The 27,811-nt window shown below is 44.2% G+C and overlaps 2 protein-coding genes across 2 annotated transcripts; both read right to left on the bottom strand.

The window, feature by feature from the left end:
* Positions 1–2,919: 2,919 nt before the first annotated feature.
* On the bottom strand, positions 2,920–4,443 carry LOC115187751 (gasdermin-E-like). Its single transcript, XM_029746776.1, has 4 exons — positions 4,368–4,443; positions 3,816–4,038; positions 3,549–3,622; positions 2,920–3,156 (listed from the first exon to the last, which is right to left on the bottom strand). Exons 1-4 carry the CDS (start codon positions 4,404–4,406, stop codon positions 2,929–2,931), a joined length of 564 nt encoding a protein of 187 aa, XP_029602636.1. The 5' UTR covers positions 4,407–4,443; the 3' UTR covers positions 2,920–2,928.
* LOC115187655 (gasdermin-E-like) lies at positions 4,413–16,478 on the bottom strand (the record flags this gene model as incomplete). Its single annotated transcript, XM_029746623.1, has 7 exons — positions 16,392–16,478; positions 15,791–15,998; positions 14,425–14,617; positions 9,930–10,104; positions 7,556–7,676; positions 6,695–6,814; positions 4,413–4,495 (listed from the first exon to the last, which is right to left on the bottom strand). Coding segments are annotated over exons 2-7 (900 nt in total), but the record flags the coding sequence as incomplete, so codon positions are not given.
* Positions 16,479–27,811: the final 11,333 nt, after the last annotated feature.

Here is a 27,811-nt window from a genome sequence, read left to right as displayed (position 1 = left end):
CAAAAAGTTTCTCAAATTATGTGCTCACAATTGTTAACATCCTTGTTAGTGAGCATTTCTCCTTTTGCCAATTTAATCCATCCATCTGACAGGAGTGGCATATCAAGAAGCTCATTAAACAGCATGATCATTACACAGGTGCACCTTGAGTGCAATTGGCATGCTGACTGCAGGAATGTCCACCAGAGCTTTCGCCAGAGAATTCAATGTTTATTTCTCTACCATACGCTGCTTTCAAAGTCGTTTTAGAGAATTTGGCAGTATGTTCAACTGGCCTCACAACTGTGGACCACTTGTAACCACGCCATCCCAGGACCTACACATCAGGCTTCTTCACCTGCGGGATCGTCTGAGACCCGAACAGCTGATGAAACTGTAGGTTTGCACAACTGATTCATTTCTGCACAAACTGTCAGAAACCGTCTCAGGGAAGCTCATCTGCGTGCTCGTCATCCTCACCAGTCTTAACCTCACTGCAGTTTGGTGTCGTGACTGACTTCAGTGGGCAAATTCTCACCTTCGATGACCACTGGCACGCTGGGGAAGTGTGCTCTTCACGGATGAATCCCAGTTTCAACTGTACCGGGCAGATGGCAGACAGCGTGTATGGCGTCGTGTGGGCGAGCAGTTTTCTGATGTCAACGTTGTGAACAGAGTGCCCCGTGGTGGTGGGGTTATGGTATGGGCAGGCATATGATACGGACAACTAACACAATTGCATTTTATCGATGGCAATTTGAATGCACAGAGATACAGTGACGAGATCCTGAGGCCCATTGTTGTGCCATTCATCTGCCGCAAGATAATGCACGGCCCCATATCCCAAGGATTTGTACACAATTCCTGGAAGCTGAAAATGTCCCTGTGGCCAGACATGTCACCCATTGTGCATGTTTGGAATGCTCTGGGTCGACGTAAGACAGCCTGTTCCAGTTCCCGCCAATTTCCAGCAACTTCACACAGCCATTGAAGAGAAGTGGGACAACATTCCACAATCAACAGCCTGATCAACTATTTTTAAAGGTATCTGTGACCAACTGATGCATATCTGTATTCCCAGTTGTGAAATTCATAGATTAGGTCCTAATGAATTTATTTAAATTTAACGATTTCCTTATATGAACTAACTCGGTAAAATCTTTGAAATTGTTGTTTATATTTTTGTTCAGTGTAGCTTTGCTGGAGGCCATTTTCCCTGAAAAGCCTCATAATTGATGATTGGTCCATACAGTACCATGTTACCAGACCCCCTGTTTTCCTCCAAACTACTCTTTACTTTTCTAAAGCCAGTAGAGTCGACCAACTGTCCGATCATTGCCATTTTTACATTTAAAATGTACTGTAGGTCATTTAGCCAACACTTATCTAGAGTGACCTGAATATATGGCGTGGTAAACACCAGTAAAATGGAAAGGAAAATCCTCACACTGCTGCTCATGCTCCCAGGTGATTTTCTAACGTTTCGACCCTGGGAGCGTGAGCAGTGTTTTCCATGAGTTTTGCCTACAACTCCAGCACCTGCGGAAAGTACCTGGATGTCCATATGTTCTCCAGCTGTTATAAATGGTGTAAAGTTTTAGCATCCTGACAAAGAGCATAATGAAATGAGGACCGTCCTTGTAACTTGCCATGCAGGAGAAAAGATCCATGGAAAAAGGTAAACAAAGAACTTCTCAGTCTGTATCACTGAAGAGTTAGATTGCACAGTAGAAATTAAGAACATTTTCCTGATTTTTAAGCCGACATTCAGCGATTACCGTGAATGAGTTCTCTGCTAAAGCAGGAACATTGCCTTTAAATGTAACACACTGGAACGCTGAACTTTTGCGGTACGGATTTAATAAATCCCTTAATGCTCCCAATTCTGAGGAGTAGTTTTAGGCCAGGATCCAAGACACGTGTAATGCACTGCTCTATAATAACGACTTTTAAAGGTCATTTACGCTTTATGCACCTTTTGCCGTGAATGCAAATCTCCACAAACCAAAAAATGCCTTTAAAAGGATCATTGTCAGCTGTCCAGTGCACTACTCCATAACGTGCCTTGGATTGAATACCGGCTTTTAAAACACTCAACAGTTCTTGGGTGTAGTCTTAATACTGATCCTGTAAGGTTATACCACTCCTATTGGCCATGACAACGTCATCCGGTAATAGTGCCTTCAGAAAGTCTTCACACCCCTTGACTTTTTTTCACATTTTGTTGTTACAACCGGGTTTTAAAATGGATTACATTGAGATTTTGTGTCACTGATCTACATACAATACCCCATAATGTCACAGTGGAATTGTTTTTCGAAATGTTTACAAAGGAATTAAAAATGAAAACCTGGTTATGGCAAGCCTAAAGTTCAGGAGTAAAATCACAAGTTGCATGGACTGTGTGTGCAATAATAGTGTTTAATATGATTTTTGAATGACTACCCCACACATACAGTTAACTAAGGTCCCTCAGTCGAGCAGTGAATTTCAAGAACAGGTTCAACAAAGACCAAGGAGGTTTTCCAATGGTTCGCAAAGGACACGTATTGGTAGATGGGTAAAAAAAAGCAGACGTTGAATATCCCTTTGAGCATGGTGAAGTTATTCATTACACTTTGAGCATGGTGAAGTTATTCATTACACTTTGAGCAGGGTGAAGTTATTCATTACACTTTGAGCAGGGTGAAGTTATTCATTACACTTTGAGCAGGGTGAAGTTATTCATTACACTTTGAGCAGGGTGAAGTTATTCATTACACTTTGAGCAGGGTGAAGTTATTCATTACACTTTGAGCAGGGTGAAGTTATTCATTACACTTTGAGCAGGGTGAAGTTATTCATTACACTTTGGATGGTGTGTCAATACATCCAGTCACTACAAAGATACAGGCGCCCTTCCTAACTCAGTTGCCGGAGAGGAAGGAAACCGCTCCTCAGTCTCTCTCCTTACACTAAAGAGGCCAGGCCTTTCACAGTGATACTCATGACTAGAGGAAGGTATCCAGGCTGGTCCTTCATCTCTGTCCTCAGTGTGTCCTCCTCTCTCTTCAGTGTAACTTTAGAGTGACCAAAGAGACTCTCTGTCCTCCCAAACACCACCACCTCAGTCAGAACAGCCAGACCTGCATCTCTCAGAGAGAGGGTCTCCCCAATCCCTGCTGCCACATGCTGCACCTGGAGGACAAGCAGCACAGGAATATGATTATATACTGCGATGTCATGTCTGTAAGATGCAATGACAATTTCAAAATGGAGAATGAAGTATTGTAATAATAATTTGGGGGTGTTTATATTTGTCCTGTTACACACAAGTGTGTAATGGAAAGGTGTTTGTTGCATATCCCGACACCCACAGGGAGTGGGGTCACGGCTAGGGTTACTGGCCCAACGCTCTAACTGCAAGGCTACCTGCCACCCTTAATCTATTCCAAACAACTATTGGAGGAATTGAACCTTTATTTAGCTTAGCCAAGTGGTGAACAGGTCACACAGTACAATATTTTTGAAGAAGTATACAGACTTTTTTTTACCAGGCTAAGTGTAACAAAGGGGAAGTGTGAACTCACCAGGATCTGCAGGGCCTGTAAGACTGGAGGACTGCAACAGGATCCCAACACAGAGAGACCCTCATCTGTCATTCCTGAGAAATAAAGATTCACAGATGGCGTGAAACAGGAAGTGGTTTTCAGAGCATTGTGGGGACTGAGAAAATAAAATGTTCATTAAGTGAGATGACAGTTTTCCTGATAAATGCAATTGCTAGAGACTGTTGTGAACTGAACTGGCACGTAATATTCAACAAGTCAACTAATATTCACTGCTCAGTGTCTCACCATCCATGGCACTGATAATGAGATGAGTGGCCCAGAGGAGGGAGGGTGTCTGGCTGGAATCACTGAGGAGGGAGGGTGTCTGGCTGGAATCACTGAGGAGGGAGGGTGTCGGGCTGGAGTCGGAATGCTCTAGAAGGTCCAGTATGGCCTGGACTGTCTGCATCTGATTCGCTTCCTTAACCTCACCCAGGTCAGCTGTCTTACCTGTGCACATCTGGTCCAGCTGCGAGAAGAAGAGACATTAGAAAGAATAGGTGAGATGTGTGGTTTGTTTTTTCCTGCTAAACTTAGTTGAATGTACTGACTAAGTCACTCTGGATAAGAGTGTCTGGTAAATGAGTCATATGTACATGTAAACACAAGAGTGAAGGTTAGAGACAGAAGATATTTAGGATACTATGGTAGACTATAATGATGACAGACAGGATGTAATGAGAAGTTAGTATGTTCAGAAAGCTGCTGATTCATGTCCAGTAATCCGCTCATAATAAAGTGTGTCTAACTGTAAGACTGTGTGTGTGTTTGGGCCCTGTTTCTGTACATCCCACTCACCACACTCTCCAGCACACTGACTGCCTCTCTGTCCTCCATGGTTGTCTTGAGGAGCTGGAGCAGAGAGGATCGTGTGGCTGCTGGCAGGACTGACAGCAGCTGGAAATGACCACTCAGTTTCTCCAGTTCTGTCAACACACAAACACTTTGCATCCAGTGGAAGTTTGACTCAGCTGCCACCGTATCACAGAGATTTCACAACCAGAAAACTATCATATGTACGATTTATTCTGCAACCACGATGGGACATAAATAATGTATGAATTTATTTAAAAAAATGAATTGTCAGAGAAAAGATAATGATCTCTCCAAGGCAGTGCTATCCTTTAACATGAAGACACACAATCATGCTTATGAGCTCTTTTGTTGATATTACCCATTTATTTATCTATCTAGGCAAGAAAGTTCAGAATAAATTCTTATTTACAACAACAACCTAGGAACAGTGGGTTAACTGCCTTGTTCAGGGGCAGAATGACAGATTGTTACCTTGTCAGCTCAGGATTCAATCTAGCAACCTTTCGGTTACTGGCCCAACACTCTAAACCACTAGGCTACCTGCTGGTTACTGGCCCAACGCTCTAAACCACTAGGCTACCTGCTGGTTACTGGCCCAACGCTCTAAACCACTAGGCTACCTGCTGGTTACTGGCCCAACGCTCTAAACCACTAGGCTACCTGCTGGTTACTGGCCCAACGCTCTAAACCACTAGGCTACCTGCTGGTTACTGGCCCAACGCTCTAAACCACTAGGCTACCTGCTGGTTACTGGCCCAACGCTCTAAACCACTAGGCTACCTGCTGGTTACTGGCCCAACGCTCTAAACCACTAGTCTACCTGCTGGTTACTGGCCCAACGCTCTAAACCACTAGTCTACCTGCTGGTTACTGGCCCAACGCTCTAAACCACTAGTCTACCTGCTGGTTACTGGCCCAACGCTCTAAACCACTAGTCTACCTGCTGGTTACTGGCCCAACGCTCTAAACCACTAGGCTACCTGCTGGTTACTGGCCCAACGCTCTAAACCACTAGGCTACCTGCTGGTTACTGGCCCAGCGCTCTAAACCACTAGTCTACCTGCTGGTTACTGGCCCAACGCTCTAAACCACTAGTCTACCTGCTGGTTACTGGCCCAACGCTCTAAACCACTAGGCTACCTGCTGGTTACTGGCCCAACGCTCTAAACCACTAGGCTACCTGCTGGTTACTGGCCCAGCGCTCTAAACCACTAGGCTACCTGCTGGTTACTGGCCCAACGCTCTAAACCACTAGGCTACCTGCTGGTTACTGGCCCAGCGCTCTAAACCACTAGGCTACCTGCTGGTTACTGGCCCAGCGCTCTAAACCACTAGGCTACCTGCTGGTTACTGGCCCAACGCTCTAACCACTAGGCTACCTGCTGGTTACTGGCCCAACGCTCTAAACCACTAGGCTACCTGCTGGTTACTGGCCCAGCGCTCTAAACCACTAGGCTACCCTGCCGGCCCTACATAAACAACCTCTGGACCTTCATGGTCCTACGGTAGGATACGCTAGACATTGGCCCTGTACACACTCATGTCGTATGTACAACGCATTTGGCACAACAAGCTTTTCTGGACAAAAATAATTACACAAGCGTTGTGGACTGTGGAGCCACGGCACAATGATTGAGTAAACATTTCTGTGGGGACAATTTATCACAAAAATAACAGTTGTATCACAACAACCATTGTGTTAAATGTGTTGTAAATCAGTTGTACAACCCGAGTGTGACAGGGTCATTAAGAGTTTCACATAAAGAACAACATAACATTCCATTCAGTATACGTCCACCACTAGACCAGGGACGGGAACTTTGATGGGGGTTGGGGCCACAAAAAATATGAACTCATCCTGAGGGGCCGCAGTGGCTCGCGGGTCTGCCTACCCACATCCATTCCCACACATGCAGTCAGATTTTGCCCTAAGCAACAATGTTTGCAGTTTTTAATATGATATGAGTGAGAGTGACTAACCAAATCAACGGGGGTGCTTCTACACCTGCATTGCTTGCTGTTTGGGGTTTTAGGCTGGGTTTCTGTACAGCACTTTGAGATATCAGCTGATGTCACAAAGTTTAGACAGCTGGTTAGACTAACTTAGCAATCTAAAACATGTTGATCCACAACCAAATGTTGAAACTGCACCTTGTGAATTCTACTATTCTAACTCTCAACAGGAAGTTGAGACCCTGACTGAGTTCCCCTGCCAGAAATCTAATGATAATAATAATAATAATAACAACAACTATTTAAATTGGTACATGGGCCTACAAAAGGAGGGGAACTTCCATTAGTCTCGTTACCTCTCTGAAAGCAGCTCTTCTTTGGGGTGTCGTCGTGAGCGCCAGACACCCCCACTAAGCTCTTCTTAACAGGCCCATCCACCTCAAACCCCCCAAGAGTGTCGGACATTAGGCACAGCTCTGAGGACAAGAGTGTCGGACATTAGGCACAGCTCTGCGGACAAGAGTGGCGGACATTAGGCACAGCTCTGCGGACAAGAGTGGCGGACATTAGGCACAGCTCTGAGGACAAGAGTGGCGGACATTAGGCACAGCTCTGAGGACAAGAGTGGCGGACATTAGGCACAGCTCTGAGGACAAGAGTGGCGGACATTAGGCACAGCTCTGAGGACAAGAGTGGCGGACATTAGGCACAGCTCTGAGGACAAGAGTGGCGGACATTAGGCACAGCTCTGCGGACAAGAGTGGCGGACATTAGGCACAGCTCTGCGTACAAGAGTGGCGGACATTAGGCACAGCTCTGCGGACAAGAGTGGCGGACATTAGGCACAGCTCTGCGGACAAGAGTGGCGGACATTAGGCACAGCTCTGAGGACAAGAGTGGCGGACATTAGGCACAGCTCTGAGGACAAGAGTGTGGGACATTAGGCACAGCTCTGAGGACAAGAGTGTGGGACATTAGGCACAGCTCTGAGGACAAGACAAGGAGACAGTAGTATGAACCTATTAATACAGACACATTCAAATACAATGGACAAACTGAACATGAACAGAGACCATGTGCTTAATAAGGCTTTGTAATATACAACCTACAGTCTGATTATGGGTCCAGGTGAGAGTTGTTCATTCCCACTACAGTTTAAAACATTTATTTTCACCTGAGAAAGTGGAAAATAAATTGGAAAATAAAGGCTCCGTCACCATAGTGTCCGTTGAGCTTGATCTCCAGCTCAATAATGCAGTAAGCGATGACGGTGTGGGCAGGAATCTCCAGAGACACGTTGCTGTCTTTGTGCAGACTGCTGTTCTCCTTCACAGACACCTGTGGACAGTGGTGTAAAGTACTACTTAAGTCGTTTTTGGGGGTATCTGTATTTTACTATTCATATTTTGACAACTTTTACTTCACTACATTCCTAAAGAAAATAATGTACTTTTTACTCCATACATTTTCCTCTGACACTCAAAAGTACTCGCTACATTTTGAATGGTCCAATTCACACACTTATCAAGAGATCGTCCCTGGTCATCCTACTGCCTCTGATCTGACGGACTCACTAAACAGAGAACATCCCTGGTCATCCCTACTGCCTCTGATCTGGAGGACTCACTAAAGAGAGAACATCCCTGGTCATCCTACTGCCTCTGATCTGGAGGACTCACTAAACAGAGAACATCCCTGGTCATCCTTACTGCCTCTGATCTGACGGACTCACTAAACAGAGAACATCCCTGGTCATCCCTACTGCCTCTGATCTGACGGACTCACTAAACAGAGAACATCCCTGGTCATCCCTACTGCCTCTGATCTGGAGGACTCACTAAACAGAGAACATCCCTGGTCATCCTACTGCCTCTGATCTGGAGGACTCACTAAACAGAGAACATCCCTGGTCATCCTTACTGCCTCTGATCTGACAGACTCACTAAACACAAGCGCTCATTGGTAAATTATTTCTGAGTGTTGGAGTGCCCCTGGTCATTGGTAAATGATGTCTGAGTGTGGGAGCCCCTGGCTATCCGTAAATTAAATAAAACAAGAAAATGGAACCACCTGGTTTGCTTAATATAAGAAATTTAAAATGATTTATACTTTTACTACTGAAGTATATTTTAGCAATTACATTTACTTTTGATACTTAAGTATATTTAAAACCAAATACTTCTAGACTTTTACTCAAGTAGTATTTTACTGGGTGACTTTCACTTTACTTGAGTCATTTTCTTTCAAACCAGTCAAGGGAAATGAACAAGTGCACATGAGGGATAACTGGGATATAGAATAAGAGCCTAACATGACAAGGCAGTGTTAATAAATCCTGATTAGTCATTCACATGACTAGTATATCCACGCTTCACTACTCATTTCACTCCACATACATTCAAAACCATTCATCTGTGGCCTTGCTGGTCCAGCAGTAATGACGCAGCCTCCAGCACACATAGGCCTATCTGCGGTGTTGGCATAGGTCCAATCCAGCCTCCAGCACACATAGGCCTATCTGCGGTGTTGGCATAGGTCCAATCCAGCCTCCAGCACACATAGGCCTATCTGCGGTGTTGGCATAGGTCCAATCCAGCCTCCAGCACACATAGGCCTATCTGCGGTGTTGGCATAGGTCCAATCCAGCCTCCAGCACACATAGGCCTATCTGCGGTGTTGGCATAGGTCCAATCCAGCCTCCAGCACACATAGGCCTATCTGCGGTGTTGGCATAGGTCCAATCCAGCCTCCAGCACACATAGGCCTATCTGCGGTGTTGGCATAGGTCCAATCCAGCCTCCAGCACACATAGGCCTATCTGCGGTGTTGGCATAGGTCCAATCCAGCCTCCAGCACACATAGGCCTATCTGCGGTGTTGGCATAGGTCCAATCCAGCCTCCAGCACACATAGGCCTATCTGCGGTGTTGGCATAGGTCCAATCCAGCCTCCAGCACACATAGGCCTATCTGCGGTGTTGGCATAGGTCCAATCCAGCCTCCAGCACACATAGGCCTATCTGCGGTGTTGGCATAGGTCCAATCCAGCCTCCAGCACACATAGGCCTATCTGCGGTGTTGGCATAGGTCCAATCCAGCCTCCAGCACACATAGGCCTATCTGCGGTGTTGGCATAGGTCCAATCCAGCCTCCAGCACACATAGGCCTATCTGCGGTGTTGGCATAGGTCCAATCCAGCCTCCAGCACACATAGGCCTATCTGCGGTGTTGGCATAGGTCCAATCCAGCCTCCAGCACACATAGGCCTATCTGCGGTGTTGGCATAGGTCCAATCCAGCCTCCAGCACACATAGGCCTATCTGCGGTGTTGGCATAGGTCCAATCCAGCCCGCTGCCCTTTGAGGCAACCTCTTTTTTCCCTGCTGTTATCCTCTCTCTCTCTGTTTAATAAAGTCAGAAAATACCTCGTATATATGTTTATATATTAAAGATTCATCTATACAGGGTAAACTACATGGTTAACTTCAACATTAGTAAAATACATTATCCAAGCCTAACAATAGTTAAATAAAGGTTCAATCATTATTATTATTTATTTTTTATATATAAATCCTACAACTCTCTCCATCTACCTGGGTGCTCTTGGGCCCACAGAAGATCAGCAGCTCCTCTAACTGCCCTCCCTGCTGGACCTCCTCTATGACCCAACACGGCTGGGTCGTCACAATCCTCTCCTTCACCACCCCAAACACCTCCCTGGTCTTCTCACGGGTCTGCTGGATCAGACAGTGGGACATGTCCAAAAGCCTGCAGGAGAGACAAATCAGAAAGTTGTCCTTTGATGAGGGCAAAGATGATTCAAGTTATGTTTCTTGGATGATTATAAAGTAGCTTGGAGAAATCCAGTCTGTTTGTGACAACATTCCACTTCTCATTGTGCCAAACATGACAAGCAGTGGAATGTTAGCACAGACAGAGTGGATTTCTCCAGGCTACGCATAAAGCTGTGTTCAGCTTCATTAATACATTTACTGGTATTATAAATCTATTTTCCTTTTTCAACTATAGCATACATATGGTGTTGGGCAGTCAGAATACAGTCAGCTCATATGGTGTTGGGTAGTTAGAATACAGTCAGCCCATTTGGTGTTGGGCCATTAGAATACAGTCAGCCATTATGGTGTTGGGCAGTTAGAATACAGTCAGCCCACATGGGTAGTTTGAATACAGTCAGCCCATTTGGTGTTGGACAGTTATAATACAGTCAGCCCTTATGGTGTTGGGTAGTTGGAATACAGTCAGCCCATATGGGTAGTTGGAATACAGTCAGTGCATACAGTTAGCAAAGAAGAAAACACTGATCATGAGGAAAGATGCTGTGATATACAGTGCATTCGGAAAGTATTCAGACCCCTTGACTTTTTCCACATTTCGTTACGTTACAGCCTTATTCTAAAATGTATTAAATTGTTTTTTCCCCTCGTAAATCTACACATAATACCCCAGAATGACAAAGCAAAAACAGTTGTTTTTTTTAAATAGCAAATTTATAAAACATTAAAAACTGAAAAATGCAGTTATAAAAGGTAATCGGACCCTTTACTCAGTACTTTGTTGAAGCACTTTTGGCAGCGATTACAGCCTAGAGTCTTCTTGGTTATGACGCTACAAGCCTGGCACACATGTATCTGTTGAGTTTCTCCCATTCTTCTCTGCAGATCCTCTCAAGCTCTGTCAGGTTGGATGGGGAGCGTCGCTGTACAGCTATTTTCAGGTCTCCCCAGAGATGTTAGATTGGGTTCAAGTCCGGGCTCTGGCAGGGCCACTCAAGGACATTTAGAGACTTGTCCCGAAGCCACACCTGCGTTGTCTTGGCTGTGTGCCTATGGTTGTTGTCCTGTTGGAAGGTGAACCTTCGCCCCAATCTGAGGTCCTGAGCGCTCTGGAACAGGTTTCCATCAAGGATCTCTCTGGAATTTGCTCCGTTCATCTTTCCTCGATCCTGACTAGTCTCCCAGTCCCTGCCACTGAAAAACATCCCCAAAGCATGACGCTGCCACCTCCATGCTTCACTGTAGGGATGGTGCCTGGTTTATTCCAGACGTGACGCTTGGCATTCAGGCCAAAGAGTTAAATCTTGGTTGTAGCATCATACCCAAGACTCTAGGCTGTAATCACTGCCAAAGGTGCTTCAACAAAGTACTGAGTAAAGGGTCTGAATACTTATGTAAATATAATATTTCAGTGTTTAATTTTTTAAACATTTATTAGCAAACAAAATTAAAAACCTGATTTTGATTTGCCATTATGGGGTATTGTGTGTAGATTGATGAGAGAAAAAAAACTATTGAATCAATTTTAGAATAAGGCTGTAACGTTACATTTTTGGGGGAAAAAGTCAAGGGGTCTGAATACTTTCCAAATGCACTGTACAGTCGTAGCCAAAAGTTGTGAGAATGACACAAATATTAATTTCCACAAAGTTTGCTGCTTCAGTGTCTTCAGATATTTTTGTCAGATGTTACTATGGAATACTGAAGTATAATTACAAGCATTTCATAAGTGTCAAAGGCTTTTATTGACAATTACATGAAGTTGATGCAAAGAGTCAATATTTGCTGTGTTGACCCTTCTTTTTCAAGACCTCTGCAATCCGCCCTGGCATGCTGTCAATTAACTTCTGGGCCACATCCTGACTGATGGCAGCCCATTCTTGCATAATCAATGCTTGGAGTTTGTGGGTTGTTTGTTTGTCCACCCACCTCTTGAGGATTGACCACAAGTTTTCAATGGGATTAAGGTCTGGGGAGTTTCCTGGCCATGGACCCAAAATATCGATGTTTTGTTCCCCGAGCCACTTAGTTATCAGGTTTGCCTTATGGCAAGGTGCTCCATCATGCTGGAAAAGGCATTGTTCGTCACCAAACTGTCCTGGATGGTTGGGAGAAGTTGCTCTCGGAGGATGTGTTGGTACCATTCTTTATTCATGGCAGTGTTCTTGGGCAAAATTGTGAGTGAGCCCACTCCCTTGGCTGAGATGCAACCCCACACATGAATGGTCTCAGGATGCTTTACTGTTGGCATGACACAGGACTGATGGTAGCGCTCACCTTGTCTTCTCCAGACAAGCTTTTTTTCCGGATGCCACAAACAATCGGAAAGGGGATTCATCAGAGAAAATGACTTTACCCCAGTCCTCAGCAGTCCAATCCCTGTACCTTTTGCAGAATATCAGTCTGTCCCTGATGTTTTTCCTGGAAAGAAGTGGCTTCATTGCTGCCCTTCTTGACACAAGGCCATCCTCCAAAAGTCTTCGCCTCACTGTGCATGCAGATGCACTCACACCTGCCTGCTGCCATTCCTGAGCAAGCTCTTTGCTGGTGGTGCCCCGATCCCGCAGCTGAATCCACTTTAAGAGACAGTCCTGGCGCTTGCTGGAATTTCTTGAGCACCCTGAAGCCTTCCTCACAACAATTGAACCGCTCTCCTTGAAGTTCTTGATGATCCGATAAATGGTTGATTTAGGTGCAATCTTACTGGCAGTAATATCCTTGCCTGTGAAGCCTTTTTTCTGCAAAGCAATGATGACAGCACGTGTCTCCTTGCAGGTAACCATGGCTGACAGAGAAAGAACAATGATTCCAAGCACCACCCTCCTTTTGAAGCTTCCAGTCTGTTAATCGAACTCAATCAGCATGACAGAGTGATCACCAGCCTTGTCCTCGTCAACACTCACACCTGTGTTAATGAGAGAATCACTGACATGATGTCAGCTGGTCCTTTTGTGGCAGAGCTGAAATGCAGTGGAAATGTTTTTTGGGGATTCAGTTCATTTGCATGGCAAAGAGGGACTTTGCAATTAATTGCAATTCATCTGATCACTCTTCATAACATTCTGGAGTATATACAAATTGCCATCATACAAACTGAGGCAGCAAACTTTGTGAAAATTAATATTTTTGTCATTCTCAAAACTTTTGGCCACGACTGTATATAAGGAATAGGGTGCAATTTGGGATTCAGCCTGTGTGTTTTCCTTTCACTAACCACTGACTCTACTGTAGGAAGAGGTGAACTGAGTGTACCCTAGGCCTACTGTAAGAACAGGTGAACTGAGTATAACCTGGGGTTACTGTAGGAACAGGTGATCCGAGTGTAACCTGGGGTTACTGTACGTACAGGTGAACTGAGTGTAACCTGGGGTTACTATAGGTACAGCTGAACTGAGTGTAACCTGGGGTTACTGTAGGTACAGCTGAACTGAGTGTAACCTGGGATTACTGTAGGAACAGGTGATCTGAGTGTAACCTGGGGTTACTGTACGTACAGGTGAACTGAGTGTAACCTGGGGTTACTATAGGTACAGGTGAACTGAGTGTAACCTGGGGTTACTGTAGAAACAGGTGAACTGAGTGTAACCTGGGGTTACTGTAGAAACAGGTGAACTGAGTGTAACCTTGGGTTACTGTATGTACAGGTGAACTGAGTGTAACCTGGGGTTACTGTAGGAACAGGTGAACTGAGTGTAACCTGGGGTTACTGTAGGAACAGGTGAACTGAGTGTAACCTGGGGTTACTGTAGGTACAGGTGAACTGAGTGTAACCTGGGGTTACTGTAGGTACAGGTGAACTGAGTGTAACCTGGGGTTACTGTAGGAACAGGTGAACTGAGTGTAACCTGGGGTTACTGTAGGAACAGGTGAACTGAGTGTAACCTGGGGTTACTGTAGGAACAGGTGAACTGAGTGTAACCTGGGGTTACTGTAGGAACAGGTGAACTGAGTGTAACCTGGGGTTACTGTAGGAACAGGTGAACTGAGTGTAACCTGGGGTTACTGTATGTACAGGTGAACTGAGTGTAACCTGGGGTTACTGTAGGTACAGGTGAACTGAGTGTAACCTGGGGTTACTGTATGTACAGGTGAACTGAGTGTAACCTGGGGTTACTGTAGGAACAGGTGAACTGAGTGTAACCTGGGGTTACTGTATGTACAGGTGAACTGAGTGTAACCTGGGGTTACTGTAGGAACAGGTGAACTGAGTGTAACCTGGGGTTACTGTATGTACAGGTGAACTGAGTGTAACCTAGACCTACTGTAGGTACATATTAGAGAGAGAGGAACTCACTTGTCTTTGGAGTCACGCAGCAACTTCTGTACATCCACCTCCTCTTTCTTCAGGCTGCCGAAGGACGACTGGAGTTTAGATGTGTCTTTCCCCTCCACTTTAAGGTTTACAGCAACCAAATTTGACTCAAAGTTTCCTGATTTGTTGTCACCAAATGTCCCTTGGTACTTTAGGAAATCAGTCTTGACCACAACTGTAGGAGGCAAGCAAAAATGTTTTTCAAAATTCTTCTAGCTCTGTCAAATTGTTTTTTGATCATAGATTTTCAAGTAGATTTAAGATAAAACTGTAACTCAGCCACTCAGTGACATTCACTGTCTTTTTGGAGCAACTCCAGTGTAAATTTGGCCTTGTGTTTTAGGTTAGTGTCCTGCTAAAAGGTGAATCTGCCTGTGCTTAGCTCCATTCCGTGTATTTTTTATCCTGAAAAACTCGCCAGTCCTTAACGATTACAAACATACCCATAACATGATGCAGCCACCACTATGCTGGAAAATATGGAGAGTGGTATTCAGTAATGTGTTGGATTGGATTTGCCCCAAACATAACACTTTGTATTCAGGACAAAAAGTGAATTGCTGTTAAATGTTTTGCAGTATTACTTTAGTGCCATGTTGCAAACAAGATGCATATTCTGTGCAAGCTTCCTTCTTTTCACTCTGTCAATTAGGCTAGTATTGTGGAGTAACTACAATGTTGTTGAACCATCCTCAGCTTTCTCCTATCACAGCCATTAAACTCTTAACTGTTTTAAAGTAATCATTGGCTTCATGGTGAAATCCCTGAGCAGTTTTCTTCCTCTCTGGCAACTGAGTTAGGAAGGACGCATGTATCTTTGTAGCGACTGGGTGTATTGATACACCATCCAAAGTGTAATGAATAACTTCACCATGTTCAAAGGGACATTCCATGACTGCTTTTTTTTTACCCATCTACCAATAGGTGCAAAACCTCCCTGGTCTTTGTGGTTGAATCTGTGTTTGAAATGCACTACTCGACTGAGGGAACTAACAGATAAACATAATTCCACTGTGACATTATGGGGTATTGTGTTTAGGCCATTGACAAAAAAAAATCTAAATGTAATCCATTTTAAATTCCGTCTGTAACGCAACAAAATGTTGAAAGTCAGGGGGTGTGAATACTTTCTGAAGTCACTGTATGTATCATTATGTATCATGATAGGATCCTCTTCATAATCTTTCCAGTAGCATGGATAACAGAATCGACGCTCAGATCTTTCACAAGGAACACATTCACACAGTGTCACACTGAGGGAGAGAGGAGCCTATACCTGCAAACAAACAGGTAGCAAGTACAGGTGTGCAGCCTATCATTTCAACTGAAGGGCTGCTCTTGTGTTTACCTGGGGTTAAGGGTGTGTCTCCAGTCAGTACATCACTGAGGGTAAAATCAGTGGGCAGGTACTTGGGTTTCTGCCAAATCCAAAAACGCTTGCGTTTCACAACCAGTGAGAGAGGGACCAGTTTGTCTGAGTCAATCAGACTGGACACAGGGATCAAGCTGCCATCATCTATCTCCTCCACAAAGTTTCTTGTGGCCGTGGAAAACATCTTCAATGGGAGACAGACACAGAAATGGTCGAGGATGATGTCTCTGTTTGCAACTGATAACAAACACGACAAGAACACAAGATTAATAATACGATAATATTCACATTGAAAAGTTCTCATTCATTTACTATCTAAAAAAATAAAACGTTAAGCCATGACCTATGAACCATATGAGTAGCAGACTGGATACGCTCAGAAATCAGACATTACACAGAGTCAAAATACTGTGGTTGTTATTCCTAAACGTTCATGGACGTCTATCTATGCGTTCATAATTCACGACTCAATATGTTCAAAATTGAAACTACTGCTACCTACAGGAGCAATATATTTGACCGTTTATCCTGGCTATGTCCTATCCGAACGCGAAAGCCCGTTCCAAGTTAGAGTTACCGGTTTAGATAGAGGTAGATATTCTGTCGCAACAGCAGAAGAAACAGCGTAATAACAAGAGGTTCGCCCCAGCCCTTTCTCCAGCCACGTTCACGGGGTGTGGTTTGGTTCTGTCTCTCTGTGCTTCCATCTCCACCTCCTGTCCAGGGCACACCAGCTTCACAGTCAAACCAGAGGTTCTCATTGTTCTTGCTGTGGTAAAACATTGCAAAATAATGTAGCCATGATGATAAGATTTTATTACATGTAACGGAACTTTCAATTCATAGATAGACAAGCTTGGTTCCACGAAGACACATATGATACATATTAAAGTATAAGTAAATACATAAACTACAGTAGGCCTACATGCAAAAAAATAAAACAAATTAATGTACAGTAATGGGCATTTGTTTTGATTTATTCGTATATTGTTTTATAAATGTTTCTTCACACGTGTCTATTTACTTATTCTTACATTTTTTTCACCGCTCCAAGTTTCTTTGCATCATCAACAATATGTTAGCATGAGCAGCGCCAGCCTGTGCACAGACCTATTGGGGGGTAAAGTATTTTGCGAAACTATTTTGAACTGGAATAGCCTAAATGCTGCACCTGTTAATAATGATCAACACAATTCTAGTCAAAATAGAACATTGTAAGAAATACTGTAGACTGCCATTACTATATACAACTCAACTCTATTTGTTTCCACTGTCAAATATATCACAGTGGGTATAACGTTTTTGACCCCGGACTCCCAAAAAGGAGTGGTACAAAACTTGTGATGAACGTGTGCACACGCGAACATGCGCGCATAATTGCTCCTCAAATGTAGCCTGTCATTACAGCCATAAGCAAAAAGAGTATCTGTTTTGCTAACAATAGCTAGCCAGTTAGCGCTAGCTACTTGGCTGGCTAGTGGTTAACTAGCCTAGCAGCACACTTGTGCAGGGAAAACAAGCCAACCAACTAAACTAAAGATCTTTACAACTTTTGAACAAACATAATTTAGTAATAGAAAGTAAATCATAAGCTTCCTACATTGGTAACACCAAAGTTAAAGTTTGGTAGCAAGGTCCAGCTAGTCAAAATGTTGCAAACATTTGAGCAGAGTTAAGTACCTAGGCCCGGCCTACTCTACTCAAACGTTTGTAACATTATATAGTCTATTAGTATATAGTCTCGGTTAATGATATTTGATGTTCATTAATGTTTTGGATATGTTACTAAATAGCCCTCTACTTTTTTTATTTTCAAGGCACAAACACCAGTGAATGGAGACAGCATCTGGTGTTGATCTCTGAGCCCCAGCGCTGCCCGTTCACCGGCCCTAAACACTACCTTTGCCCCCAGTACTGACTGGTGATCGGCCCCCAGCGCATCTCCCGCACTGAGTTGCAGTGCAGAATTAGAAACAATCTCCTCAGCGATGCCACAGAGCAGCAGCAGTAGTAGCAGGGCTGTGATCTCCTCAGCGATGCCACAGAGCAGCAGCAGTAGTAGCAGGGCTGTGATCTCCTCAGCGATGCCACAGAGCAGCAGCAGTAGTAGCAGGGCTGTGATCTCCTCAGCGATGCCACAGAGCAGCAGCAGTAGTAGCAGGGCTGTGATCTCCTCAGCGATGCCACAGAGCAGCAGCAGTAGTAGCAGGGCTGTGATCTCCTCAGCGATACCACAGAGCAGCAGCAGTAGTAGTAGCAGGGGTGTGATCTCCTCAGCGATGCCACAGAGCAGCAGCAGTAGTAGCAGGGGTGTGATCTCCTCAGCGATGCCACAGAGCAGCAGCAGTAGTAGCAGGGGTGTGATCTCCTCAGCGATGCCACAGAGCAGCAGCAGTAGTAGCAGGGGTGTGATCTCCTCAGCGATGCCACAGAGCAGTAGCAGCAGTAGTAGCAGGGGTGTGATCTCCTCAGCGATGCCACAGAGCAGCAGTAGTAGCAGGGGTGTGATCTCCTCAGCGATGCCACAGAGCAGTAGCAGCAGTAGTAGCAGGGGTGTGATCTCCTCAGCGATGCCTCAGAGCAGTAGCAGCAGTAGTAGCAGGGGTGTGATCTCCTCAGCGATGCCACAGAGCAGTAGCAGCAGTAGTAGCAGGGGTGTGATCTCCTCAGCGATGCCACAGAGCAGTAGCAGCAGTAGTAGCAGGGGTGTGATCTCCTCAGCGATGCCACAGAGCAGCAGCAGTAGCAGGGGTGTGATCTCCTCAGCGATGCCACAGAGCAGCAGTAGTAGCAGGGGTGTGATCTCCTCAGCGATGCCACAGAGCAGTAGCAGCAGTAGTAGCAGGGGTGTGATCTCCTCAGCGATGCCACAGAGCAGCAGCAGTAGTAGCAGGGCTGTGATCTCCTCAGCGATGCCACAGAGCAGCAGCAGTAGTAGCAGGGCTGTGATCTCCTCAGCGATGCCACAGAGCAGCAGCAGTAGTAGCAGGGCTGTGATCTCCTCAGCGATGCCACAGAGCAGCAGCAGTAGTAGCAGGGCTGTGATCTCAGCGATACCACAGAGCAGCAGCAGTAGTAGTAGCAGGGGTGTGATCTCCTCAGCGATGCCACAGAGCAGCAGCAGTAGTAGCAGGGGTGTGATCTCCTCAGCGATGCCACAGAGCAGCAGCAGTAGTAGCAGGGGTGTGATCTCCTCAGCGATGCCACAGAGCAGCAGCAGTAGTAGCAGGGGTGTGATCTCCTCAGCGATGCCACAGAGCAGCAGTAGTAGCAGGGGTGTGATCTCCTCAGCGATGCCACAGAGCAGTAGCAGCAGTAGTAGCAGGGGTGTGATCTCCTCAGCGATGCCACAGAGCAGTAGCAGCAGTAGTAGCAGGGGTGTGATCTCCTCAGCGATGCCACAGAGCAGTAGCAGCAGTAGTAGCAGGGGTGTGATCTCCTCAGCGATGCCTCAGAGCAGTAGCAGCAGTAGTAGCAGGGGTGTGATCTCCTCAGCGATGCCACAGAGCAGTAGCAGCAGTAGTAGCAGGGGTGTGATCTCCTCAGCGATGCCACAGAGCAGTAGCAGTAGCAGGGGTGTGATCTCCTCAGCGATGCCACAGAGCAGCAGTAGTAGCAGGGGTGTGATCTCCTCAGCGATGCCACAGAGCAGTAGCAGCAGTAGTAGCAGGGGTGTGATCTCCTCAGCGATGCCACAGAGCAGTAGCAGCAGTAGTAGCAGGGGTGTGATCTCCTCAGCGATGCCACAGAGCAGTAGCAGCAGTAGTAGCAGGGGTGTGATCTCCTCAGCGATGCCACAGAGCAGTAGCAGCAGTAGTAGCAGGGGTGTGATCTCCTCAGCGATGCCACAGAGCAGTAGCAGCAGTAGTAGCAGGGGTGTGATCTCCTCAGCGATGCCTCAGAGCAGTAGCAGCAGTAGTAGCAGGGGTGTGATCTCCTCAGCGATGCCTCAGAGCAGCAGCAGTAGTAGCAGGGGTGTGATCTCCTCAGCGATGCCACAGAGCAGCAGCAGTAGTAGCAGGGGTGTGATCTCCTCAGCGATGCCACAGAGCAGCAGCAGTAGTAGCAGGGGTGTGATCTCCTCAGCGATGCCACAGAGCAGCAGCAGTAGTAGCAGGGGTGTGATCTCCTCAGCGGTGCCATTGACTTGTTTATTGTGTTATTGGCTTGTTTATTGTTTACTCCATGTGTAACTCTGTGTTGTTGTCTGTGTCACACTGCTTTGCTTTAGACTCTGACAGAGCTCCAGAGTTCCTCTGTGGAGATGTGAGAATCTTCCAGAAGGACAACCAATATCTGCAGCAGTCCCCCAATCATGCCTTTATGGTAGAGTGGCCAGATGGAAGCCACTCCTCAGTAAAAGGTACATGACAGCCTGCTTGGAGTTTGCCAAAAGGCTCCTAAAGGACTCTCAGACCATGAGAAACAAGAAACCAAGATTGAACTCTTTGGCCTGGATGCCAAGCGTCACTTCTGTAGGAAACTTGGCACCATACCTACGGAGAAGCATGGTGGTGGCAGCATCATGATGTGGGGATGTTTTTCAGTGGCAGGGACTGGGAGACTAGTCAGGATTGAGGGAAAGATGAATGGAGCAAAGTACAGAGAGATCCTTGATGAAAACCTGCTCCAGAGCGCTTGGGACCTCAGACTGGGGCGAAGGCTCACTTTCCAACAGGACAACAACCCTAAGCACACAGCCAAGACAACACATGAGTGGCTTCGGGACAAGTCTCTGAATGTCCTTGAGTGGCCCTGCCAGAGCCTAGACTTGAACCCGATCAAACAACTCTGGAGAGACCTAAAAATAGCTGTGCAGCGACGCTCCCCATCCAACCTGACAGAGCTTGAGAGGATCTGCAGAGAACAACGGGAGAAACTCCTCAAATACAGGTGTGCCAGGCTTGTACCATCATACCCAAGAAGACTCAAGACTGTAATCGCTGCCAAAGGTGCTTCCTCAAAGTACTGAGTAAAGGGTCTGAATACTTACAGTTGAAGTCGGAAGTTTACATACACCTAGGTTGACAGTCATTAAAGCTCGTTTTTCAACAACTCCACAAATTTCTTGTTAACAAACTATAGTTTTGGCAAGTCGATTAGGACATCTACCTTGTGCATGACACAATACATTTTTCCAACAATTGTTTACAGACAGATTATTTCACTGTATCACAATTCCAGTGGGTGAGAAGTTTACACACACTAAGTTGACTGTGCCTTTAAACAGCTCGGAAAATTCCAGAAAATGATGTCATGGCTTTAGAAGCTTCTGATAGGCTAATTGACATCATTTGAATATATTTGAGGTGTACCTGTGGATGTATTTCAAGGCCTACCTTCAAACCCAGTGCCTCTTTGCTTGACATCATGGGAAAATCAAAAGAAATCAGCCAAGACCTCAGGAAAAAATTGTAGACCTCCATAAGTCTGGTTCATCCTTGGGAGCAATTTCCAAACACCTGAAGGTACCACGTTCATCTGTACCAAAAATAGTACGCAAGTATAAACGCCATGGGACCACTCAGCCGACATACCGCTCAGGAAGGAGACGCGTTCTGTCTCCTAGAGATGAACGTACTTTGGTGCGAAAAGTGCAGATCGATCCCAGAACAGCAGCAAAGGACCTTGTGAAGATGCTGGAGGAAACAGGTACAAAAGTATCTATTTCCACAGTAAAACGAGTCCTATGTCGACATAACTTGAAAGGCCGCTCAGCAAGGAAGAAGCCACTGCTCCAAAACCCCCATAAAAAAAGCCAGACTACGGTTTGCAACTGCACATTGGGACAAAGATTGTACTTTTTGGAGAAATGTCCTCTGGTCTGATGAAACACAAATAGAACTGTTTGGCCATAATGACCATCATTATGTTTGGAGGAAAAAGGGGGAGGCTTGCAAGCCAAAAAACACCATCCCAACCGTGAAGCACGGGGCTGGCAGCATCATGTTGTGGGGGTGCTTTGCTGCAAGAGGGACTGGTGTACTTCACAAAATAGATGGCATCATGAGGAAAGAAAATTAGGTGGATATATTGAAGCAACATCAAGACATCAGTCAGGAAGTTAAAGCTTGGTTGCAAATGGGTCTTCCAAATGGACAATGACCCCAAGCATACTTCCAAAGTTGTGGCAAAATGGCTTAAGGACAACAAACTCAAGGTATTGGAGTGGCCATCACAAAGCCCTGACCTCAATCCTATAGAAATGTGTGGGCAGAACTGAAAAAGCATGTGCGAGCAAGGAGGCCTACAAACCTGACTCAGTTACACCAGCTCTGTCAGGAGGAATGGGCCAAAATTCAGCCAACTTATTATGGGAAGCTTGTGGAAGGCTACCCGAAACGTTTGACCCAAGTTAAACAATTTAAAAGCAATGCTACCAAATACTAATTGAGTGTATGTAAACTTCTGACCCACTGGGAATGTGATGAAAGAAATAAAAGCTGAAATAAATAATTCTCTCTACTAAGATTCTGACCTTTCACATTCTTAAAATTAAGTGGTGATCCTAACTGACCTAAGACGGGGACTTTTTAATAGGATTAAATGTCAGGAATTGTGAAAAACTGAGTTTAAATGTATTTGGCTAAGGTGTATGTAAACTTCCAACTTCAACTGTATGTAAATGTAATATCTGTTTTTTTATTTTATCAATTTGCTAAAATATTGTCTAAAAACTGTTTTTGCTTTGTCATACTGGAGTATTGTTTGTAGATTGATGAGGGGAAAAAAACTTTAATAAATGTTAGAATAAGGCAGTAACATAACAAAAAGTGGAATGCATTGTATACACAATTCATGCCTCAGTTGCCTCAAGGGTTGAAAATCTATTTTATCCTGTCTCCTCCCTTTCATCTACACTGATTCAAGTGGATTTAACTAGTCACATCAATAATTTATCATAGCTTTCACCTGGATTCACCTGGTCATGAAAGAGCAGGTGTTCTTAATGTTTTGTACACTCAGTGTTTGTTGGATTTATTCTTCTGGGGAGTGCCAATATGGATGATCGGGGGCTTCAAAGCCTTTTATTGGCCAATACATAGCATCAGCAATCCAAGGTTTATATACATCATTGGTTGTCACAGCCTAAAGCTAACCAACATCCTGATACAGCCGTGCTAGTCTAGGAGATAAACCAAAGGCTATAATTATGCTATTTGTAGCATATACCCAATGTTGCTAGTCTAGGAGATAAACCAAAAGCTAGAACTATGCTATTTGTAGCCTGACTGCATGTGTGTAATTTAATGTGAAAGGGACATATGAAAGTCTATATCTGCTGTATGACAGTCAGCTCACCTCTCAATATTTTGATCTCTTAGAATTAGAAAACCAGACATTAAACACCATTAGGAGCACATCATCCTCGACATCATGAAGTAAACTTTACAAAGTACACAAGTGCTAGTGTGCAAGTGTAGATTCAAGTTCACAGGTTACAGTACATCATTGGTCTAAAACCGTAATCTAACCCTTCTGTGTTCACTGGTTACAGTACATCACTGGTCTAATACCATAATCTAACCCTGCTGTGTTCACTGGTTACAGTACATCATTGGGCTAAGACCGTAATCTAACCCTGCTGTGTTCACTAGTTACAGTACATCACTGGTCTAAGACCGTAATCTAACCCTGCTGTGTTCACTGGTTACAGTACATCATTGGTCTAAAACCATAATCTAACCCTGCTGTGTTCACTGGTTACAGTACATCATTGGGCTAAGACCGTAATCTAACCCTGCTGTGTTCACTAGTTACAGTACATCACTGGTCTAATACCATAATCTAACCCTGCTGTGTTCACTAGTTACAGTACATCACTGGTCTAATACCATAATCTAACCCTGCTGTGTTCACTGGTTACAGTACATCATTGGTCTAAAACCATAATCTAACAATGCTGTGTTCACTGGTTACACTACATCATTGGTCTAAAACCAGATTCTAACCTTGCTGTGTTCTCTTGGCTATAGAGGTGCGTCACTTTGGAAAAGGTGGGTTTGAAAAAGCCCAGAGTCCAGAAAAGCGTGGGCAAAGGTCGGCCATCCTACAGGTCCTCTGTCGTGCCGTTCCAAGAGGAATGCTCCCCTCACTGAGGTAATGATCTCTCTCTCCCCCTCTCCCTCTCTCCCTCCTCCTCCTCCTCCGTCAGAACAGCCAGACCTGAGAGATTATAATACCCATAAAAACACAAAAATGGTTACAATGGTTTTTCCACCATTCATTTGATTAAAAAAATCTAATTAATAACTTTTGATGTTGGCTTACCTTGGCTGTGGCGGGTTTAGGCATAGGTGACATGGGCAGCCGCCCATGGCGTCATTTTGCCGTGGGAACGCCCGATGAAAAAATAAAAAAATGTAATAAAAAATTAAATAAAACGAAGAAAAATAATATTCTGAATTTGCACGATCGGTTTTCTATTGCTCATTTGCACATCACATCAATGATATCACCGTGTGGGATTGTGTGTCAATTAACCTTGTCGGAGTGGGCACCCTGATTCTAGTTTGTGAGCTTGGCAGGCTACTGCCTGGGAAGGTCTCCCACTCAGAAGTACGAGATGGAGAGGGGGTAGATTGACTCCTTTTTAATATTTATGAGTCTTATTATTTCGCCCAGGGAGCCATACAAGCGAGAACCGCCACTGCCTTGGCGTAACATTTTGATAACCGTATAATTATCACGTCCTGACCATAGAGAGCTCTTATTTTCTATGGTAGAGTAGGTCAGGGCGTGACTGGGGGGGGTTTATTCTAGTTTTATTTTTCTATGTTGTTTGGTTCTAGTTTTCTATGTTGGGTTTTTTGGATGATCCCCAATTAGAGGCAGCTGGTCATCGTTGTCTCTAATTGGGGATCATATTTAAGTAGTTGTTTTTCCCACCTTTGTTTGTGGGAGATTATTTTGAGTTAGTGCATGTAGCACCTCTTCGTCACAGTTTGTTGTTTTGTTTATGGTTTATTGTATGTCTTGCATAGTTTCACATTAAAATAAAATATGTGGAACGATATTCACGCTGCGCCTTGGTCCGTTCCTACACAGTCGTGACAATAACTCTCGCTTGGACAAGGTGAGTTTTATCAATATATGCAATGCTAATTATTGATCAAAGTTACCTTGTCCGTGAGAGATTTGAGCAGTTATCAAAACGTTATGCCAGGGTAAGCCTACACCAAACACAGACCTTATATGAAGAAGTTCTAAAATCCCAGATGGAAGAATCAATGGGTTTTATGACTTATACTATGGTACTCAATTGCCAACCTTTTACTTAGGCATCTTAAAACACTTTACAAGATATTCTTAACTGACTTGCCTAGTTAAATAAAAAATAATAATAAATGACGAGTATCATCCGATCCGACTATCACCTATCAATTCCGGATACCGCACCCTTACTCCCACCTCTCACTGCAGCTGGCTACACACAGGGATGTACAGACCAACAAAACTCACATGTGTACAACTTTGTGGCAAAACAGATGGTTGGCTTACAATCAAAGGATAGTTGACAACATGTAAACTGTATCCAAATGTTTATTAAAAACAAATACATTTACAAAAGGGCACTTGTCTCAAATACATCATTAGAGTAGTTGGTTGGTTAGCTAGCTAGCAATTTTTTTGCCATATTAGCATAGAGGTGACATAAGTCAAAACACCTCAAGACAAGATACAAGCTGAAACAAGCCATCTACGATTCCCCACACGTGACATCTTGTCATTGTTGCTAGCTATCTGACCGCTCAGGGTGGTTTGGTTTTGGGGTTGGTTTGGCACGGGGGTAAGCTGGGGTTGAATTCAATTCACCGTTGTCGTATTATGTTCTATGGTGTTCTACTTGCATCGTTCAAACAGGGAGAGGCCCTGCTGGTGTGTCTATGACCCTAGTGGGATGAGCCAAGTTGTAGTTCCTCACCTGGAAAAGAGGCCTTTGCTTATCTAAAAGGGCGAGAAACCAGAAAACAAAGTGCTTGGGGAAGGTCCTGCATTTTTGCATTGTCACGTCTCAGGTGACCCACATGAGAAGAACAGAAACAGAATCCTGTTTAAAAGAACTGTTAACACCAGAATCATGTTTAAAAAAATGATTGTTCAAAATAGAATCCCGTTGAAGATCTTGTATATGGGTCTTTCTATAAATAATGTGGCCAATGTGTGACATTGGGATCAACATTTCAAAATGTTTAAAAACAAATAAAAATGATTTTTATGCAGTTCCACCTTTAGAGGAATAAAAGTGAATGCATGCTAACTGACCCTTAACTCCACCTATACAACAACATAGTCCTAGGACTATACATCCTTTAAGCAGGCTTCATACAGACATTCACAAGTCAAATTCAAGGACTTTCATCATTGTAATTTAAGGACCTTAATGTTATATAATTGTACGTATAGGGCCTAAAAAGTAGCCCATTACCACTTTAAGAATAATGCATTTTTTAGGCCTTGCCAATGCATTGATATTCAAATGATTATTACATTCTAAAATATGTGAGAATAATGTGGACTTGCCTGCTAAATAGATTGGACGCATGGCGATGTTTCTGTAGCATATGTGGAGGACGCAGGTACACATAATGGAGGTAGCATTAATCTCACCATTTCAATTTCACCATTTCTGAGATCTCTATACAGAAAACTGTCCGATAGGTGCAGTGAAATGTGTTGTTTTACAAGGTCAGCCATAGTAGTACGGAGCCCCTGAAGCAAATTAGGGTTGAGTGCTTAGCTCAAGAGCACAGACAGATGCTTTACCTTGTTGGCTTGGGGATTCAACGCTCTAACCTGCTGCCCCAGTCTTTGTATTAATAGATAATTCAATTCCTCTCAATTCCACGTTTGGGTACATTCCAATAATGGAATTCCCAATTCAATATTATCCCCCAGAATTCCACAAATTCAAATTCAATTCCCTCAGACTTTCAGGATGATCATGTCACTGTTCAGACATCCTAGTTATACTGGAAATATAGAAATACAAGTTGAAATGATTTAAAACTAATTTGGCAGTAAAATGTTGCTACTAAGTGCATTAATTCCATTAACTGGAAACATGTGCATTCAATTTCCTTTGATCATCCTTGAGACATCACTCCAATTCAATTCCATAATAACATATTTTTAGAATTCCAATTCAATTCCAATTCAAAGTCTTTGTCTAAACATTCTAATTCTAAATAAATTCCTTAACTTGAAGATTGTTGAAATTAGAATTGAATTTAGTGTAAATTCTCCATTTCATTAGTGGATTAAATAATTGATTTGGAATTTGAAATGAAATTGTAATTGACCCCAACCATGCTATGTATCTTATACTATGTAACAGATAAGATAGTACTTCATTAATTGCACCAGTCAATACACACAGTGCCTTCAGAAAGTATTCATACCCCTTGACTTATTCCACATTTTGTTGTTACAGCCTGAAATAAAAATTTATTAAAAATTGATTGTTTTCATTCAGCCGTGTACACACAATACCCTATAATGACCAATTTACATAAGCAGCTCAGCTGCATCCAATATCCTTTGATCATGCTTGAGTTATCACCACAACTTGATTGGAGTCCACCTATTGCCAATTCAGTTGCTTGGACATGATTTAGAAAGAAACACACCTGACTATATAAGGTCCCACAGTTGACATTGCATTTCAGAGCAGAAACTATACCAAGTCCAAGTAACTGTCTGTAGCTCTCTGAGATAAGGCATATATCTGGGGAAGGGTATAAAACAATTTCTAGAGTGTTGAAAGTTTCCAAGAGCACAGTGGTCTCCGTCACTGGAATATGGAACTACATAGGCTCTGCCTAGAGCTGGTCGTCCGACCAAACTGAGAAACCGGGCAAGAAAGACCTTGGTCAGAGAGGTGACCAAGAACTCAGTGACCACTCTGACAGAACTACAGAGTTCCTTAGCGGAAATGGGAGAACCTTCCAGAAAGACAACAGTCTCGACAGCACTTCACCAATCTCTGCTTTATGG

Source organism: Salmo trutta, unplaced genomic scaffold (genome assembly GCF_901001165.1).
Source record: "Salmo trutta unplaced genomic scaffold, fSalTru1.1, whole genome shotgun sequence".
NCBI classification, from domain to species: domain Eukaryota; kingdom Metazoa; phylum Chordata; class Actinopteri; order Salmoniformes; family Salmonidae; genus Salmo; species Salmo trutta.
Note: the sequence above shows the minus strand (reverse complement) of the source record. Positions and strands in the feature narration are given on the sequence as shown.